The sequence below is a fragment of the Pezoporus flaviventris genome, unplaced genomic scaffold, assembly GCF_033815535.1.
Source record: "Pezoporus flaviventris isolate CSIRO_AGI_PZ_B2104156 unplaced genomic scaffold, CSIRO_AGI_Pfla_v1 ptg000072l, whole genome shotgun sequence".
NCBI classification, from domain to species: Eukaryota; Metazoa; Chordata; class Aves; order Psittaciformes; family Psittacidae; genus Pezoporus; species Pezoporus flaviventris.
Window position 1 is genome coordinate 3,757,476 of NW_026892620.1, and position 18,573 is coordinate 3,776,048.

An 18,573-nucleotide genomic window follows, 5' to 3' on the forward strand; every position below is an offset into this window, starting at 1 on the left:
GTTTGTTTTCTCCCCATCTCTATTTTTTTGCAAAACCACAGAATGGTTTGGGTTGGAAGAGCCCTTAAAGCTTACCTAGTTCCAACCCCCGGCCACAGGCAGGGACACCTTCCAGTAGATCACATTGCTCCAAGCCACATCCAACCTGGCCCTGAACACTGCCAGGGATGGGGCAGCCACAGCTTATCTGGGCAACCTGTGTCAGTGCCTCACCACCCTCACAGTAAATAATTTTTCCGTAATATTTAATCTAAATCTACCCTCTTCCAGTTTAAAGCCGTTTCCCCTTGTCGTGTCACTATACGACCTTGTAAAAGGCCGCTCTCCAGATTTCTTGTAGACCCCTTTAGGTACTGGAAGCTGCTCTACAGTCTCCCTGAAGCCTCCTCCTCTTTGCCACACTGAACAACCCCAGCACTCTCAGCCTGCCTTCATAAGGCAGTTGGCACTACTGCACTCTACCTTTCATAGGGCTGGTGAAGCAAGAAGCACTGAGGATTCGTACTACTATTTAAAAGTTCCTAAATACTTCATTCAAAGAAGTGCAGCCAACTGGATGATGAAACAGAAAAACACTTGATACTGTGCAAAATATGCAACAGTCAACAACTAGAAGGCTTTTAATTCAGCTGAAGTTTAGGGAGGAGAAGGAGCAACCAGGTTTTCATATGCTAAATATGAGCTCTGGTCCCAGCCCATTCAGGAAGGACAGGGTACTCCAAGATCACCTCATCCCTTCCCCACTGGACCCAAAGGTGAACACGAAGTCCCCACTTCTCCAGCAAAGGCTGACAGGGGGGCAGAGCCACGTAAGGACACTCCACAAGCAGACTGTTCTGCACCAGAAGGGATATCCCTTTGCTTTCCAACCTAGCAGTGCTCAGGCTCGTGTATTTGTGTTTGGCCCACAAGATGGCACTGACAGAAAGACTTTGCTCCCTCTTCCCCCCCACCCTCTCTCCCTGTCTCCTTCTGACACGGGGCTCACCACTGGGCCTGGACTGATTGAGAGGACTGCCACCTACTGAAACATCCCATCATCTTCCCACAGAGCTATCTCGCTCCCCACCTGCCCTCAAGTTACCCAAACAGCTAGATCCTGCTGGCTTCATCAGACAGGTAGGCGATGGACTGAAGGAACACAGCTGAAGACAGCTTATTTTCAGTAACAGTTTGAAGTTTTCAGCACTACAATGTTCTCCATTACCTGATTTTTTTCAGTATTTCCTGAAAGACCTGGAAAAAGCTGCTGGCAGTGTCAGAAAAACATAGTGATTCCCACACAGGCAGACTCCAGCTCTCAGTAATACTGACAGGACCAGCCCAGCTTCCGATGAAACATCTGAACACAGTTAACTACAGCAACATAGAGGGTTCAAGCTGGAACATGTGGGAGCTAGCAATATCTGGATATTCAGCTGAACACAGCAAGATAAGATTAACTCCCCTTAAGGAAAAATCACCATATTCTAATATTCCTTTTCCTTTCAGGAAGAAGTGAGCAAGGCACTTCTCTCATCAACACAATCTTGCAAAAACAAGCCTGTGAAACCTCCTCTCCGCAGCAGAGTGCATATCACCTTTCCCACACATGCCAAGATATTTACATGCAAGCAGAAGTCAGGAACAGTTGCAAAGCTGGAATAATTTAGGAAACCAGAGGAAGTCACAGAAGACCTAGATTTGATATTGCATCATTTTCATATAACTGAGGTGATTTACATTGACTCTTAAGTCCCAAGTAAAATCAAAAGAAGATTCTGCTGAGACTACAGTAAATAAAAGCAGCAGCCCATTTTGCAGAGCTGGACTCTCTTCTGTGTGGCCCTCACCTCAGGTAATTTTCAAAGCAACCATTCTGCTAGAATTCCCCCCTTTGCTAGAGACATACAACATGGTAATTTCCACAAGAGAAGAGGGTTTTCCAAGTTCCTGTAGAAACCAAGCATTGGCATCTCCTATACTGCAGGATGCACCTCAGCTAGGAGGACCTTACTAGCCCAAAATCATGCTGAAAACATACAATCCTGTGTCATCATATCTGCATGCTTATTTCTAGTTTTCTTCGCACAGAATACCACCCACCTATAACACACTCTGTATAAAGGCTGATCTTTTGTTCTGCTGTCACACACAAGCTTGATAAATCTAGCTACACCTAATAACGTAACTGTGTTCAGTATACACAAGTGTAGTTGTAGAGTGCAAGCTTTATCCACATTTCTATTTTCAGTATGCTTGACAGCCAACAAAATCTCTTGAATAGTTCTGAAGACCTGTAAGAGAAGTGTGTGGAGTCCGAGACTTCTGAAGTCCAACTCCACAAGCCATTCTTAACAACCCCAACAGCAACTAATGAGACTATAGCCATCCTCTGTGAAGGAAAAAGGCAGGCAGGCCCAGCCATGCACACAGACAGGCCTTCTGAAACACACTTCACTGCTAAGCACTCACCTCTCAGCAGGTGCAACACTGCCCCGATGCCTCCTTCCTTCCACCTTCTCATCAGCCAACCTACTGTACCTGCTGCTGCTCACTTGTTGGGAAGGATGGAGCTACTCACCTGCTCTCCTCCCAGGAGCTGCCTTCACATCTGGCATCTCCAGCACAGCTTGCTCCTTTGTCAGGGCTAATCATAAGTCTCTTTTCCCACAGCTCTCATCCAGCAGGTGAGCCCTTCCTCACTGCACTACACACCAAAGAGCTGGAGGACAGGAGAAGGCTAAAGAAATTAGAAAGCAAGAAGCAAGAACTCCTCTGACAAGTCAGGAGAACAGTGTTAAGTCAGCAAGCAGCCTCTTCTCCCTCTGTCTCCCTCAGGGACTCAGAAGCTCTGACCAAAAGTCTCCTCCCCTCCAGCTCTCCCTAGCTACCCTCTTCTCCCAGTTTTCCTATTTTCCATGCTTTCCTTCACATGATTAACTCCTCTGCTATCAAAGACCCATTGAAACCCTTTTGTGAAAACAGTTTGCTATATTTGAGCATAAAAATACAATGCTGAAATCTTCTGTGCATTCTGGATTAATAGTGCAATACATTTTAATTGCTGGATGAAGATTCATTTTACTCTCAAGATCCAAACAAATGCCACAAATGAAGCAGTTACACAGAAGCCTCTCCCAAACCACAGAGCAACTCATTTACAAAACTGTTCTGAACAGTTCTATACTAGTGTTGTGGTTTAACCACACACACACCCACTCACTCCCCCCTAGTGGGATGGAGAACTGGAAAAAAAAGCAAAAAGGTAAAACTCATGGGTTGAAACAGACAGTTTAACACGACAGAAAAGGAAAATAATAATTAGTAAAAAATAAAAGAATACACAACGCAATTGCTCACCACCTGCTGACTGATGCTCATCCAGTCACCAAGCAGCAGGCCACACCTGCCTGCCCAATTCCCCCCAGCTTTATTGTTCAACATGACACCATATGGTCTGGGATATCCCTCTGGTAAGCTGGGGTCAGCAGACCCAACCTCTTGTGCACCCCCAGCCTGCTCGCTGGCAACGTAGTATGAGAAGCTGAAAAGTCCTTGCTTAGGGCAAGCACTGCTCAGCAACAACTGAAGCATCAGCGTGTTATCAACATTATTCTCATCCTAAAGCCAAAAACCGTACCAGCTACTGGGGAAAAAATAAATAAACTCTATCCCACGTCCCAGCTGAAACCAGGGCGCTAAATAACATTTACAGCAAAATACATCATGCTGCTGCAACTTGCCTTGTACATACTGACCTTCAAGACATGACAAAAGCATTTTGGATATATTCTGACATGCCAGACTCACCCTCAGACATGATCCACACAGCAAAGATCTGCATCCATGGCACACCCATCACTCCAGACAGACTGTGTACATGCACACTCACTTATATTTTTGTGTTAAAAATATCACATTAGCAGGCAATACAAGAGAACTGGCAGGAAGTAAAATATTTATGACCCAATTCAAAATTACTGAATTATTTTTTACTTTGAAAAGGTAATCTAGCCCTTAAGTAGCCAAAAGAATACCAGCACTTTCTCCAACCCCCCCTTTGTTACAGTACTCTGTACAAAGGCACCCACTTGTAATCCACTTATTGGCTACCTTTTTTTAAAAAGTCTTTTAATATTCAACATCAGGTGCATCTGAAAACATACCCCAGGTAAAGAGACGCATTCTTCCTGTTTAATGAAAGCCACTGGAGTCACTTCAGTTATGAAACAATAGCAGAATACCACGCAACTGGGAATGCAACAAGCTTGGCAGAACCACATCATTAATTCTCAAGGGAAGAGAAGGGAGGTTTAAGTGAACAGAGAACAGTATGAGGATCTGAAATGCTACCACGCACATTTGTGGTTTAGACTTTTACTGAATAAAACCTTAACAGCTTCTGATACTACCATTCCACCCTGTCCAATACCATATGTTCTCGCCTCTTTTGGGGGGGGGGGGGGGGGGGGAGTAATACAGTAGACATATCTTTTATTAAAGATTAACTTGTACAATTTTTTCCATTTGAAAAAATCTACCAGCAAGATCTCAGCCTCCAAATAAAACTTTCCAGTGTGTGGTCTGTAAGCAAAGAATGGTGACTTTATAACATCAACATTTTGGAAAATGTTTATGACAAAGAATCATGAAGGCATTCAGCAGCACACATGCTGGATTAGAAAGGCTTTCTGTGGGAAATAAAACCTAGAGGAAATATTGTTCATGACAATATAAAGACGATAGTCTGAACAAGGGCTGAAAGGAGTGGATGGGTAATTGAATTTCTGTATCATCATAAGATGGTCCTAAAGCTCTTCAAAATCCTAATCATTCTTAATTCACAAAGAGATGTCAGCTAAGTCACAGAATCATACAATAGTTAGGGTTGGAAAGGACCTTAAGATCAACTAGTTCCAACCCCCCTGCATGGGCAGGGACACCTCATGCCAAACCATGCCACCCAAGGCTTCATCCAACCTGGCCTTGAACACTGCCAGGGATGGAGCATTCGCAACCTCCCTGGGCAACCCATTCCAGTGCCTCACCATCCTAACAGGAAAGAATTTCTTCCTTATATCCAATCTAGACCTCCCCTGTTTAAGTTTTAACCTGTTACCCCTTGTCCTGTCACTACAGTCCCAAATGAAGGGTCATAGAATCATAGAATAGTTAGGGTTGGAAAGGACCTTAAGATCATCTAGTTCCTACCCCCCTGCCATGGGCAGGGACACCTTACGCTAAATCATATCACCCAAGGCCTAGTCCAACCTGGCCTTGAACACTGCCAGGGATGGAGCATTCACAAGCTCCTGGGCAACCTATTCCAGTGCCTCACCACCCTAACAGGAAAGAATTTCCTCCTTATATCCAACCTAAACTTCCCCTGTTTAAGTTTTTAACACGTTACCCCTTGTCCTGTCACTACAGTCCCTAATGAAGAGTCCCTCCCCAGCATCCCTATAGGCCCCCTTCAGATACTGGAAGGCTGCTATGAGGTCTCCACACAGCCTTCTCTTCTCCAGGCTGAACAGCCCCAACTTCCTCAGCCTGTCTTCATACGGGAGGTGCTCCAGTCCCCTGATCATCCTCGTGGCCCTCCTCTGGACTTGTTCCAACAGTTCCATGTCCTTTTTATGTTGAGGACACCAGAAATGCACACAATACTCCAAGTGAGGTCTCACAAGAGCAGAGTAGAGGAGCAGGATCACCTCCTTCGACCTGCTGGTCATGCTCCTTTTGATGGAGCCCAGGATACGGTTGGCTTTCTGGGCTGTGAGTGCACACTGCCGGCTCATGTTCATTTCCTCATCAATCAACACCCTCAAGTCATTCTCCACAGGGCTGCTGTGAATGTCATCTCTGCCCAGCCTGTAGCTGTGCCTGTCCATCCATGCTCACAAGAGAGCTGTACACCTTCCTGACACAAATAGGTCTTTGAAAGCCAACTTGCAGAATACCTTTCCAAGGCCACAGTGGTGGTAGGACTGTAGCCGTAACAATCTAAAGAAGTATGCGAAGCTCAGAGAGAAGGTGCACCACCAAATAGATGAACTGCTATGATAGGGGTGGGTATGAGGGAAGATGACATTCAAGTTTGCTCCCAAAAGATTGGCTGGTCTAATAGAATGACATTGGCTCCCCTTACAAATGTTTCCTCAAGACTAGTGCTGTGTTATAGACACTTATAGATATTAGTATATCTTGATTAAATCTCAAGAGCTATGAACTGTATTTCCCAAATTTGCATGCAGTGTTCTGAACCTTAAGGGCAAATCCTTCTTGTACAAGAGATTTAATAATAAACATACACAGGATCTTCTTAGGCTGCCAGGTTTGCTTTCTTTCTTTTCTGGTTAGTTTACTGCAGGAATAAAATCCTGGCTTTGGTATTGCTGCCTCTGTAATAAAATGACAAGCCCGAATCCCAGAGGCAGGGAGGTCTCTTGGCACATACAGAAAAGATTTTCAGATCTGTGGCTTGTCTATCTTTTTCTATTAGCCAGCTGCCATCTTTCCAATCAGTCTAAAAGTCAGAAATACAAAACATTTTTGAGCTCAAGAAACCTGCTAACATTAGATACTTGCAGATAAACTGGCATTCATCTTTTATTTGACAAAAGCCAGTAGAAAAATGCTGCAAGACTCTACTCAGAATTTGATCACATAGAGACTGGTATTCTTCACAGGATGTATCAAGCATTCTGCCCCTAGTGCATTATACTCAGGAAACTGAAACTCCTTTTAAAGGGAACAAAACTGGAGTAACATTACACAGGGGCAAAATAATCATTAGAGCAAAACTTTCTAGGTCTCAGGTAAGAACAAATGCTCTGTCACCATCACCTTTTCCTTTCTGTCTCTACTGCTAGACCTGTGTGGAAGATACTGTATACCTGCAGTGAGTTCCATCTCAACTATACAGACCCAGTAACATTCTTCTAGAACAAAGTTAATCATGTACCACAACACTCTAGGACCCTGTTTTCAAAAGCAGGTCATTCTTCTCAGAAGGGAGTACAGTTAAATGTCTTCCCACACAAAGATGAAGCTGGGGGGATGGGGTGGGAACAGCTTTTAAAGCAAAAATGGCAAAAGCAGCATACACCAAATGTCTTCTCCCTATAAAAAAAACTCAGTTGTGAACTGACAATATAGGCAGCTACTCTACAGTCCCTTCCTTCTATGCAGACATTCAGTGAAGCTTCAGAGCAGAATAAACTACTCAACACTACAATTATTCTAAGCAAGAACTAACAGTTTCCAGAAGGGAAAAACAATATGCTGTTGCAAATTTAGATCTCAGTAGCCTGAGATCTTAGGAACATTTTTTCACTAATAGATCTCAGCTATGCATCTGCATACACAAAACCTGTATTAAAAAAAACAACAAAAACAAAAAAACAGAACATTCTTCCAGTTATTTCTTGAAACTTGCTCTGCTTTCAGATTTCATCTTACAAAGGACTGTTGAAAGCTCCAGATTAAGTGCTCTTTTTTCTTCTCTGGAACACTTAACGTCTGAAAATACTGGCTGTGGGAAGGTAGCCACTGGTTTCCTCTGAGCTATAGCAATCCTTCTCATTACAATCTGAAATATCCTTTCTGAATATCCTATTATCTTTCTAACAGCCCAAACTTACTGGAACTAAGAGGAAGAACAACAGCTTTCAGATACCAGTACTTCTAAACCAACAAAGCTTCTCACCTCCACCCTTTATTTTTAGGGGAGGTAGACAACAGTGAACATGTCCTCTAAAAAAAAAGGATGCATCTTAAAGCATCTCAAAGAAGCCATCTCTTGTTGTGCCATCTCTTGCTGTGCCATTTTCCATTAACCATAGCAGTTTACCAAGGTCCCAAACATGCCACAACAAAATCTCCAAAGCTGGAATTGCACAGAGCTCCAGCAAGTCAAGGTGCTCAAACACATCTTAATAAAAATACAATTCTACTACTTCCAGGATGAGTTCAGATCCAGAAGCAGTGCCTGTGCCATGCTGAAGCCAGGCTAACCAAACCAGTACTGTGTTTCTATCCTACTCCCAAAATTACACACAAACCACCTGATCTAACTACAGATAACTCAGGTTCAGTATCAGGCTCAAGTGCATCCCTTGTAAATCCATTATGGAATATCTGCTAGGAAAAGTACCAGATTAGTGCACGGAACAAGGTCGTATCTCCCCACACCACTCTAGAGCTTCCTCTGATGCCTATATCATCCAAATGTTTCTACTATTTAAGGTATCACAAACACACCCACCACTCTCAAATATTTATACTCGCCATTAACTCTTCATTAGTCCATCTGCCCTCTCTGAAAATCTCACACACACACCCCCCTTCACTGCTTCCAGAGACACTCTTCACACTCTTTGCTCCATGCAATCTCTAAAGCTGACTGCAACTAAGGTAGCATTACATAGCACTGCACAGAGGAGCTATGGTATCTCCCCAGTTCTCACAGGGAGGAAGGCAGAGATCCACGAGGGCTGACTCACACCTTGTTAAAGAAGACAGGAGAAAGAGCCCAGGATTAGCGGATGGCCAGCAGGCCCCTGCCAGCTACTCACTGGTTGAATCCAGGTTGCCATCCCTCTCATCTTTGGCCACAGCGAGGGGGTTGGAAAAATTAATGAGAAAACAACAGGGAACAGCCAATGTACAAGCTGTAAATACGCACGCAGGAGGCTCCACAAGCCCAAGCATTTGTGCCCCTTCCTGCCAGCCTCCAAATCCTTCTGGTAGCTTGGGAGTAATTCCTGTTCCAACATGCTGAGCTGGAAGCTACTGCAGCCAGTTAACTCCACATAAGAAAGGAGTTTCCGGCAGTCTTGCTGAGAAGCCCCTGAGGCCAGGTTAACCAATCTGACTGTGCCCAAAAATATTTAGGCTCTCAGTATAAAACCAAAATTATCTTCTCTTTTAATCATTTTTCTTCATTTTCTTGTCACTCTGAGGAAAAGAGCTGACAAAAGCCTTCTGCAACTACAAAAGAGAGGCTGAACTGCAATTCCATGACTATTCCCAGTGACAACTGCAAAAACTTCAAGCTGAGAGACTTGATGTAGGAAACGAGTAAAGGTGGAGAAGGGATACTAATGGTACATTTTCCACCCTTTTGCTTTAACATTTGCAATACTCAGTTTATTTCTGAATTGAGATTCAAAGTGCTTCCCTCCCCAGTTCCTCTAGCTCATGCTTGTCTACTACTTGAATGTTAAATCAGCTCTTACACATGGATGTTCAAAACTGAAAAACTTAATGCGGTCCCAGAAAAGACAAATGAAGAGACAGCTGCTTTAAGGGAAAAAAAGAATGACTGACTTGATAGAAAGTTCACCCTATAATCTAGTTTCCGAGTATTTCCAAATTTGTTTTTACTCCTCACAAATCCTAGAAGATTCTGCTTATTTGGAGGTGGAAGAAAAGAAAGGCCGGTAAGAATTTAAGGTCATCTTTCATGAGAAACAGTGCTAAAAGCTGTCTTGATTTCCATCTTTCCCCATGACAGACCCAAGATTAAATGCAAGTCCTGCAAGTATCATTACTGAAATTAATGATATTTCAGTATTCAGAGGCCTCAGGAAAGCAATCAAAATCTTTTTAATGATATTCTGTTACTGCCTAGCAAAATCACAGGCAGACCTAGAGCTACTGTAAGAACCTGAGAACTAATTAAGGCAACACTTCACTAATTCAAGCTCAGAAGCACTAGCAACCATTTTTTCCACCAAAAAAAAAAAAATTGCCTCTGAGAACTGAAATGGTAATACCTCTCACTTTCCAACGCAGAGAAGCTGGAACCCGATTTTAATCGCATTGGTTCCTTCCCACACAGAAGCATCAAGTAAACTCGACAGCAGTATGTACTTGCTATAGCTAAATATACTGGTAACATACGACTACCTAATTTGCAACCCTGTGAATGCATGTTCGGAAAAATATGGCAGTTTGCTGAGCTTTTATGTAACATAAATTTTAACAGAAGGAAGAGTGCCTGCCGTTTTCTTTTAATTAGTATTTCATTTGGCTGTTAGCAACTTGATTTCTATAAGCCATCTCCCGTGCTTCAAAGTCAGTTTCAGAAATAAACGGGTATAATTTCGACGTTTATTACCAAGAATCCACTTGAACAGAAACGTAAAGGATTTACCAGCACCAGAACCAGACCAGTACCACACACACACAGACGGAGCCCCGAGTTGCCCTGGCTCAGCGCTGGGTGAGGTGAGGAGGTCCCTCCATGCCCCCTCCACGCGGTAGCACACATCCCACACTCACGCCGCCAGAAAGCCAAGCCACCCGCCGTGATGTAGGCCGGGACGGGGCTCAGCCGCCACTGAGACCCATCGCGCAGCCCCCCAAAAGGCAGCGGCTGCTTCGCCCGCCACCCCCCGGGCCCGCAGCCAGGGGAGGGGCGGCAGCCACCATCTTGTCAGACGCCCGCCACCGGCCGGACCCGCGTCCCCGGGCACAAAGGGAGGGCAGCGCCGGCTCCCGCAGCACCGGGCTGGCGGAGAGGAGCAGGGAAACCCCCAGCCCCGGGGATCGAACCGAGCACCCCCCGCTCAAACTCACCTCCAGGCGGAGGGAGGCACCGCAGCCCCGCAGGAACTCGCGGATGTTGCTCAGGCACTCGCCCTCCGTCCGCGGCTCCGGGTACACCTGGAAGAGAAGAGGCGGACGGCTCAGCGCGAGGACCTGCACGGCGGACCCGCTCCCCCGCCTCGCGGAGCGGCTCGGCTCGGCTCCGCTCTCCTCACCTCCCGCTCCCTCCGCAGGCGGCGGCGCCGATCGCTCCCAGTGAAAGGGTTGAACCGGGAAGTAAACACGGAGCACAGGAAATGGCGTGCGAGGGCAGGGGGCGGCGGGCAGGAGTGAGAGCTGGGGTGCCACGGCCAGGCACGGCCCCGGGCTACTCCGCCTAAGCGAGGGGAGGCGAGCTCTGCTAAGCTGAGCTGAGCTGAGCGAAGAGGAGGGGAGGGGAGATGAGGGAAGGGAGGGAGGGAGGCGCGGCCCGGCCCGCCCCGCCCCGGCTGCAGACGCAGGCTCAGGCCCGGCCGGTGGAGGCAGGGTGGGGACGTCCGCGAGAGCGTGCGCGGGCCCCTCCTCTTAGTATTTTTAATTAGTAATGCTAATAATAATCCACACGCCGCAGTGTCATTAACGGTCTGGTCAGCACGGTGAAGCGAGGCGGTCCCTCCGCCCCGGTGCGGAACGGTGGCCAGGGGACAGCCCCTCCCAGGGGACAGCCCCTCCCAGGGATGGCGTCCCGCCCCGCGACTGCAGTAAGGAACGACTGTGCACAGGGTGAAACACCCACGAAGCCGGTGGCCCCGGGTCTGTGGGCCTGCTAGGACCACCTTGGTTTTGACTTGGGTTCACCTTTAAGCCTCGGTTTCATAACAAGGAAGTACATCAGAAATGTCCCAAAGATCTCGGTGGAAAAATGCCAGGAGAGTTAATAATCTACCAACTCCAGGGTCTGATGTTAACGAGCTTTGTTTATCAATAGTTTATGAAACAGGAGTCTCTTCCTACCCCAGAAGAAAAGCACCTTCACAAAGAGGAAAACCTTGACTGAACTTAAAAGAGCTTTTGCCAACACAGCTGCTACTGAAGACATATTCATGCTGCCTTCAGTTCAATCTGCCCCCAGTTCAGCCTCTACCCTGAAAGTGTAGACTTCCCACAGAAAAGCAGCCACCTCAATGGGCTTTAGGGCCATAGCATAACTTGTTACAGCCTAACACAAATGCTGTGATTCTGTGTGAACATAAGCATTATTTCACAACAAATTCACTTATTTCTATGAAGCAGTTCTGCAAACAAAGCATTGCCCAAACTGGGAGATAACCAGACCTGCAACCCGTGTCACCTCGTTCCATTGGAAGGGGAAAGCCTAGCACAAGAATCCACTGAAAGTCAAGGGAAGCTAAGGTGGCAATGCATGGTGTCATATCCTTTGCTTATGCATTACACTTGGAAGTGTCCTTAGATGCACATGTATGTCAAAGCTACATAAACTCGCAATCATAATGCACCTCTATAGCACTGCAAACTTCACATAAGGTTGACTGCAAACACTGCATCAACCTGAAACCAAGGCAGCACCTTCACATAGGTTTATATAATATCAAAGATATCTCTGGCCCTGTGATACCATAAACATTAACAAATACAACAGCATGACAGGGAGAACCTGGTACAAAGAAATTTAAAACACAAGTCACCATCATTTTCTAAACACAGAATTCCAATGAGTTTTAAATAAAAGCCACTATTTAGTAATACAAGGAATTTGGTAGTGATAGAACTTGAAGAATTTTCATTTCCTCAAGCAAGTGTGCACATCCACACACACAAACTCCTCAAATTGTTTGGTATTATGATAAACCACTGTGGATTAAGAACAACTCTTTTACTATACTAAAATGTAAAGGGAATGACAAAGAATTCCTGAGTACAGCAGCTCAAAAGATAAATTCAGTAAGTGGAAAGGATACAGACAGTGAGAGAACCCTCCTGGAAACATCATGAACTTCATCCCTCTTGCTTGTTATGCTTTTGAATTAATCAATTTATTTCTTAGCTCTAGTTAGAAATCTCAAGCTTAGACAATCATGCCAACATCCCTTCTCAGAATAGATTCCTCAGAATCCTATTAGCAGTTCCATGTTAATGCTTCCAGTATGCTCCCTCCTCCATATTCCTCATATTTATATAATAATTATACAGTTGCAATTTTAACTTGTTTTCTTAATCTACTTGCATAACAACTGGGGTTTATGTCCCTTTATAGGTCCATACTTCCTCACCTCCTTTTTTTGCACCCACCATTTTCTTGGTTGCTTCTACTTCATTTGGTCATTTTTCATTCTTTTCATAAAATTACTTCCACTCTGCAAACAAGAATATCCTCTAACAAGAAATCACAGTAAATCTGTATTTCTCTTAAAAGAAACAAATGTCTTGCCTCGTAATATAACACTTTATTCCCAAAGTCCCCAATACCTTACACATAGAACTCAATAATTGTAAGAAACCCAGATATATGTACTATTACCTCCTAAGAAACTGCACGTAATTCATACAAGAGTGCACAGTATCTGGAATTATGCCAAGGGGGGGGGGGGGAAGGAGGGGAAGGGGGGAAAAGAGGGACATCTTAGAGGAGGGCAAAAGCTTCCAATTAAAGATTAAAGATTAAAGAAACAACAAGCAACGAAAACCTCTGTCAGGTCTTTTTACACCAAAATACTTCTCTGAGACCTCAGCCCTGCCAGCACTCTAATGCATGTTTGCAGTTAAAAATCATCTTCCCTCAAAAGAATAACATAAGCTACATAAATCTTTCAAAATGCCATTTCTTCTCTCACAAAACAAGGAAAAAGACTTCAGAGGCAATACGAGAAGCAGGCTACGTTCTCTCAGCTCTTTGGCTACAGTGGCATTTTTACCCAATAGGAGACAGAAGCATATTGGTAAAGAATGTAAAAATATCTTAGCATGTGCACCCTGCTAGAAATTTAAAGTGTTAATGATCCCATAAAAAGAAGCCAACCCATTAAGTTATTTACCTGGGAAATCTTACTGTGATTCTGGCAACCTTCTCCTACAGATGGCTGAGGAACACAGGGACATGAGTAACAAAATCAGCTCCCTTGAAAGAATCTCAAAGTGCCATTATACAGGCCAAGCCTGTGTTAAAATCACACTTAAGGTATATTACATCCTTTACATATAGTTATAGGAAGCTCAGGAGCATGACCTCTCTCTCTTAGATCACGGTTACAGCCTCACAGACTATTCAGAATGTAACAGAAGATAACGCAAGCAGACCACAAGCAGGTCAATCCTAATCTGCCTGAAAGATGGCAAATACATTCAGAGAGAAAGGATAAATAAAACAAAATTAAAGTAGGGTCATACTCCAAAATTAGTTGGCAAAATAAAAAGTAGATTACATGTACATAAAGCCAGCAGAATAAAGAGGCTACATATTTTCCTCTCCAGTATTTGCTTCATGCTCTTGATTTCACAGACCAACAATTCATTAATAGGAGCACTTCTTCTCATATGTCTGTATGACTCCTAGTACAAAGAGGCCTCAGTGTCCAACTGGAACCCGTGAGTGTGCTAGTAATACAAATAAAAAAAAGGTTAATAGTAATTAGAAAAGACAAGGATTCCAGGGGGACCTGACAGATTCTTAATTAGGGACTGGAGCTCCAGAGTGGAATTTAAAAGACAGAAGCAGAAGGTAATACAGAGAACAGCAACAGTTTAAACCAGATCTTTGCGGTTCAGGGACAGGTTCTGATTAAGATTTAATCTCTTGGGGAGTAGCTCTGGAAATCATGGCTAGTTCAGTGAGGACACTTATGTGATGCACTGCAGCTAACAAGGAGCAGAGTACATTTTCCACCAGCCAGGAAACATGGAGAACAATATGTGATACAAATAGATGGTACCTAGTTAAGTAGTTTAATCAGTTTATATCTATGATTTTAATCAACAGCAGCATGCATAAAAAAGGGCAATGCAGAGACAGGCTGTATCAAAAAAAAGGTATCACGGGGTGGTCTTTGAAAAAAAAAAATGGAAAAGGCTACCATTAGTTCATTTGGACAGGGAAAGTATGTGAAGAAAATAAGCACGAAATGTGTAAAATAATAAATTTAAAAGAAAAAAGCAAAACACACACAGCCCCCCCAAAACACCACAGTCCTTTGACTGCAATGGGTGAACACAAGAAATTAATAAAAAGACATCTTCACCTATATGTATGGGAAACTAACTGTTTACTTTTAACTGTCTGCTGAATAAGTTGAAAAAAATGGGTCAAAGAGAGATGTGTAAGGTCTCTAAATACAAATTAAAATCTACCAGGAAGAAAATAGAAAGAGATTGAATGACAGCCAGGCTACTATCTAAAAGTTAAAAAATAATCATTTATCTAACATGACATATAATGTGTACAACATGGTTTACTATGTAAGAAGACTATCCCAGTTACTAGAAAGCAGAAACTAATAGAGAACATGACAGGTAGCTGCAAACTAGTAGGCATGTCCAGGAGAAACTTAAGAGCGTTCTGTCTGGGAGTACAGCTGACCCAAGTCTGAAGTTCAAAGACTTGGCCTTCAAGTAAGGATACTAGGAAAAAATCCCATAAAGAGGGAACCCTGCACTATAAGAACATCGCAGAAGAATGCAGTCCCAAAGGGAGGTGCTGTAGGGACAGGGTGGATAAGGGTACTGTTATCTCACAACATGCCCAAACATTTTTCCCTGCATCCTGTTCATCCTGCCTGGAGCCTTTTACAGAGGATCTGCCTTGCACCAGCAGTTTTCTCTCCAGGTTTCAGAACAGCTTGTATACACAGAGCACTACTGCAATCTTATCAGTAAAAACACTACAGATGAACACTACAGCAAAACTAATGAAAGAGTCCTATTGATCACATTCGGTCCCACAGCAGCTATGTTTTGCTTCCAGACTCTGGGACTGGAGCCCGGCTTCCAGACCCCTGGTGGAGCACAGTGGCCGAGAGGCAAACACCTCCTGCAGAAGCACTACAGGCTGGGGTTTGTCATCAGGCTTTATGTTCAGGGATAAAAATGAGATTTAAAAAAAAAAAAAAATCACAGGCCATTCTCACTAACCTGGGCTGTGAAGCTGAAGGTGACTGATTCACTGTCAAGCAGCTCCTGCACGTTCCTTCCCTCCCTACAGCTCCCAGCTCTGTTACCTCCTGCCAGCTCCTGCTCCCTGCAGGGCCCTTTCCTTGAGCAATTCAGGTTTCCTGCTCCATCCTCTGTCCCAGAGCACCCGCCCTCACAAATTGCACCCAGCAGGGATGGAAAAGAAAGAGTGGTATCACAGTGACATCCTCCATAGCTGCACAGGAGGACATTGTCTGCTTCTTGAGGAGGCATCCACTGCTAGGGACTGATGGCGGGTACAGTGCTGCCTCCATAGTCAGTGAACAGAGCAGGGCTCAGAGGACTGTGGATGGAGCCCAATGTTCCTCCCAGGACAGCTGGAGTCATAGGTGCACTTTGAAGGGTCGCATCTTCCACATCTCTGAGTAAGGAGCATGCTGCAGTTGAGCCCAACCACTTCACGGATCACTCATCTTGCTGGTGGCATTAGGTAACATTAACAGGATGCTATAATTAAACTAAAACACATCTCACCAAGATGCAGTTTTGGTTTAGATGCAGTTTTGGTTTAGAATCAGGTGTCTTGGTGGAGCACCAGATCTCACCACAACACTGTTTCTGTGGTACTGTATCTCTTTCTTTAGTACTGACTTTTCCCAACCTATAAAACCTGCTGCCCACAAACTTGTCAACAATAAGCCACACAGCAGTTACCATGCCTAGGTCTAGATTTTGGCATGAGGAAATGCATCCTCTGAAAACACAGCAGGCAGGCAGGCAGCATAGTTAATAAGAGCTAGATTCTGTAAAACACTTAAGTTCCTACATGCCATGCACTAAGGTGCCCAAATTTTAAATTTCTAGGGTTCACACAAGAATTCATCTGCTGCACACAGCACAAAGGGAAAGGCAGGTGTCTTAATATATGCTCTACAATTCTTACATGCTGAGAAGGATACTTGGCCTTCAAGTTAACCAAGAGCTAAGACACAGCAAAAGGCAAAAGCAAGAGCTCACCTATGTTCTTAACCCCTTGCGGGACTTTTAACACAGTGAGTCTTCATGTGTCTGGTGTTCCAAACTCCAGTCATCTCCTGGACTTACAAGAGTCCTTTGGAAGAATTCAAAGTACATCCTCACTGACAGTGACAGCTGCCCACTTTTATGAAGTAATTTAGCATGGACCTCTTGCCGTTGGACACCACTGTTAATAGCCACAGCAGCAATTCCAGTCCCACGTTTAGCCCTGCCACACAAACTTATCCCACTACCCTTCTTTTACTGTCCAATGGGCCAGACCAACTCATGAGCCACAGCTCCATGCTTCCTCAATTTCCACCCTTCTATGTTTCCACACTTCTAGTCATATTCTAGTCATATTCTAGTCATATTCTAGTCATATTCTATGTGACTAGAAGTCACTTCTGTGGTATTTTAACAAATGAACCTCTTTTAATGCCATCAGAATATACTAATCTTCCTCAGGAATCATTTTGCTCTGAGAACTGAGTTTTGCTACTTCAACCTCTCTCACTCATCTTTTAGCAAATAGTTATGTTTACTGAAACTATATCCTGTGTTGGGAGGTTTTTATGCATGTAGTATTTATCCTGTACTCCAAGCTTGTGTTTGTCCTCTGAGAGTGTCAAGTAGAAGGGGCTTCAAAGCAGGAATTGAGAACCTTGGGATAATTCAATATATGAATATGGCACCAGGAACAAGGAGCACTTTGGTTGACTGAAGACTCCTCCAACTCTTTCTTACCCTGCACACATTCAGAAATGGTCTTCTGCTTGACCAGCCTTTGTTAACAACAACCTACATTCAAACACACTGACATTATTAGAAATAGCCCTCAAAAACCCAGTTCCGCTTACTTTGCAAAGAAAATTTACAGTTAGGTTAAAATGCCAGCTGGATCTGTGGCAGCCTTGATAAACTGGTTATTTGAATCTTACACAACAACTAGAGCCCCTTTTTTACTTTAACTTGTCCTATGAAAATGATACTGTAAACCTGATACAGCTGTTTGAGCTCATCCTGTCAGATTTGAACCTTTATTAAACAATGTTGAGGAAAACAATATGTTCTCTGCAACAGAAGAATTGTACTTTTGTCACTTCCTTTGGACCCCTGTCAAATTCCCATCAAAGTCTATAAACTGCCTCCCAGGAGGTGGGTATTCAACCAAGCCCTAAGATAGAAACACAGTGAGTTAAGGGCACTAGGACATTCCAGACTGTAATTTTGCTTTCTCAAGTTTCTGTTATGTTCTTATATTTCACATAAAACCTACATTAAGTCAGCATTAAGAAACTGAGAATGCCAAGCATGTAGAACTTAGTAAATACAAGACTGACAGCTGCCTTTGCAACTGCAATTACAATCTACTTGTAGGCCCAGCTTTTGAACTGAATTAGGCAGGAGTCCTACCAGAGCACATGTAAGTGAGTGTGCCTGAACAATTTTATGTATGCATATAAGAGGGTGTAGTTGCAGCTGCAGGAGTAATCGTCTTTCCAGTCTTTCCTAAATGCTGAGAACTCCTAATTCCTGTGGCTTTGCTTATTTTCTTGTTATTTCAAAGAAAAGGAGGAAATCGGCGAGTGTGTAACTGTCACCATGCAGTACCATCAGCCTCACGCTGCGGAGCAACAAGGGTGCCAGCATTAGGTGCCCACAGGAAGACAAGTATTTCCCTGAAGCCAGTGAGGGGAAAAAGCCAGATGAAGTGCTGCCCCGGGTGCAGGCAGCATTTGGGCAGGGCTTGGCAAGAACCTATCTAAAAAGGTTCCCCTGTGGAGAGGAACTGGGGGGTAGGGATTTTGCAGCCTTTCTCACATAAACCCTGCAGCATTTCCCACGCAGCGTCACTGTTTTGATGCAGCACAAGCTTCAGCTTCAGGAGTTCAATCA

The 18,573-nt window shown here is 44.2% G+C and overlaps 1 protein-coding gene across 5 annotated transcripts in view; it reads right to left on the reverse strand.

Annotated features, from left to right (window-relative positions):
* Positions 1–18,573, reverse strand: part of ARHGEF7 (Rho guanine nucleotide exchange factor 7) — a 125,665-nt gene that overhangs the window by 99,328 nt on the left and 7,764 nt on the right. For 4 of the 5 annotated variants that reach the window (XR_009746822.1, XM_061472747.1, XM_061472749.1 and 1 more), the window contains exon 2: positions 10,567–10,653. Coding sequence is in view for 3 of the 5 variants with exons in the window: in XM_061472747.1 (XP_061328731.1) it covers positions 10,567–10,653 (87 nt within the window). In the remaining 2 variants the exon portion in view is untranslated. Of the gene's footprint in view, positions 1–10,566; positions 10,654–10,751; positions 10,961–18,573 lie in introns of those variants that run through there. The other variant, XM_061472752.1, reaches the window with a different exon arrangement.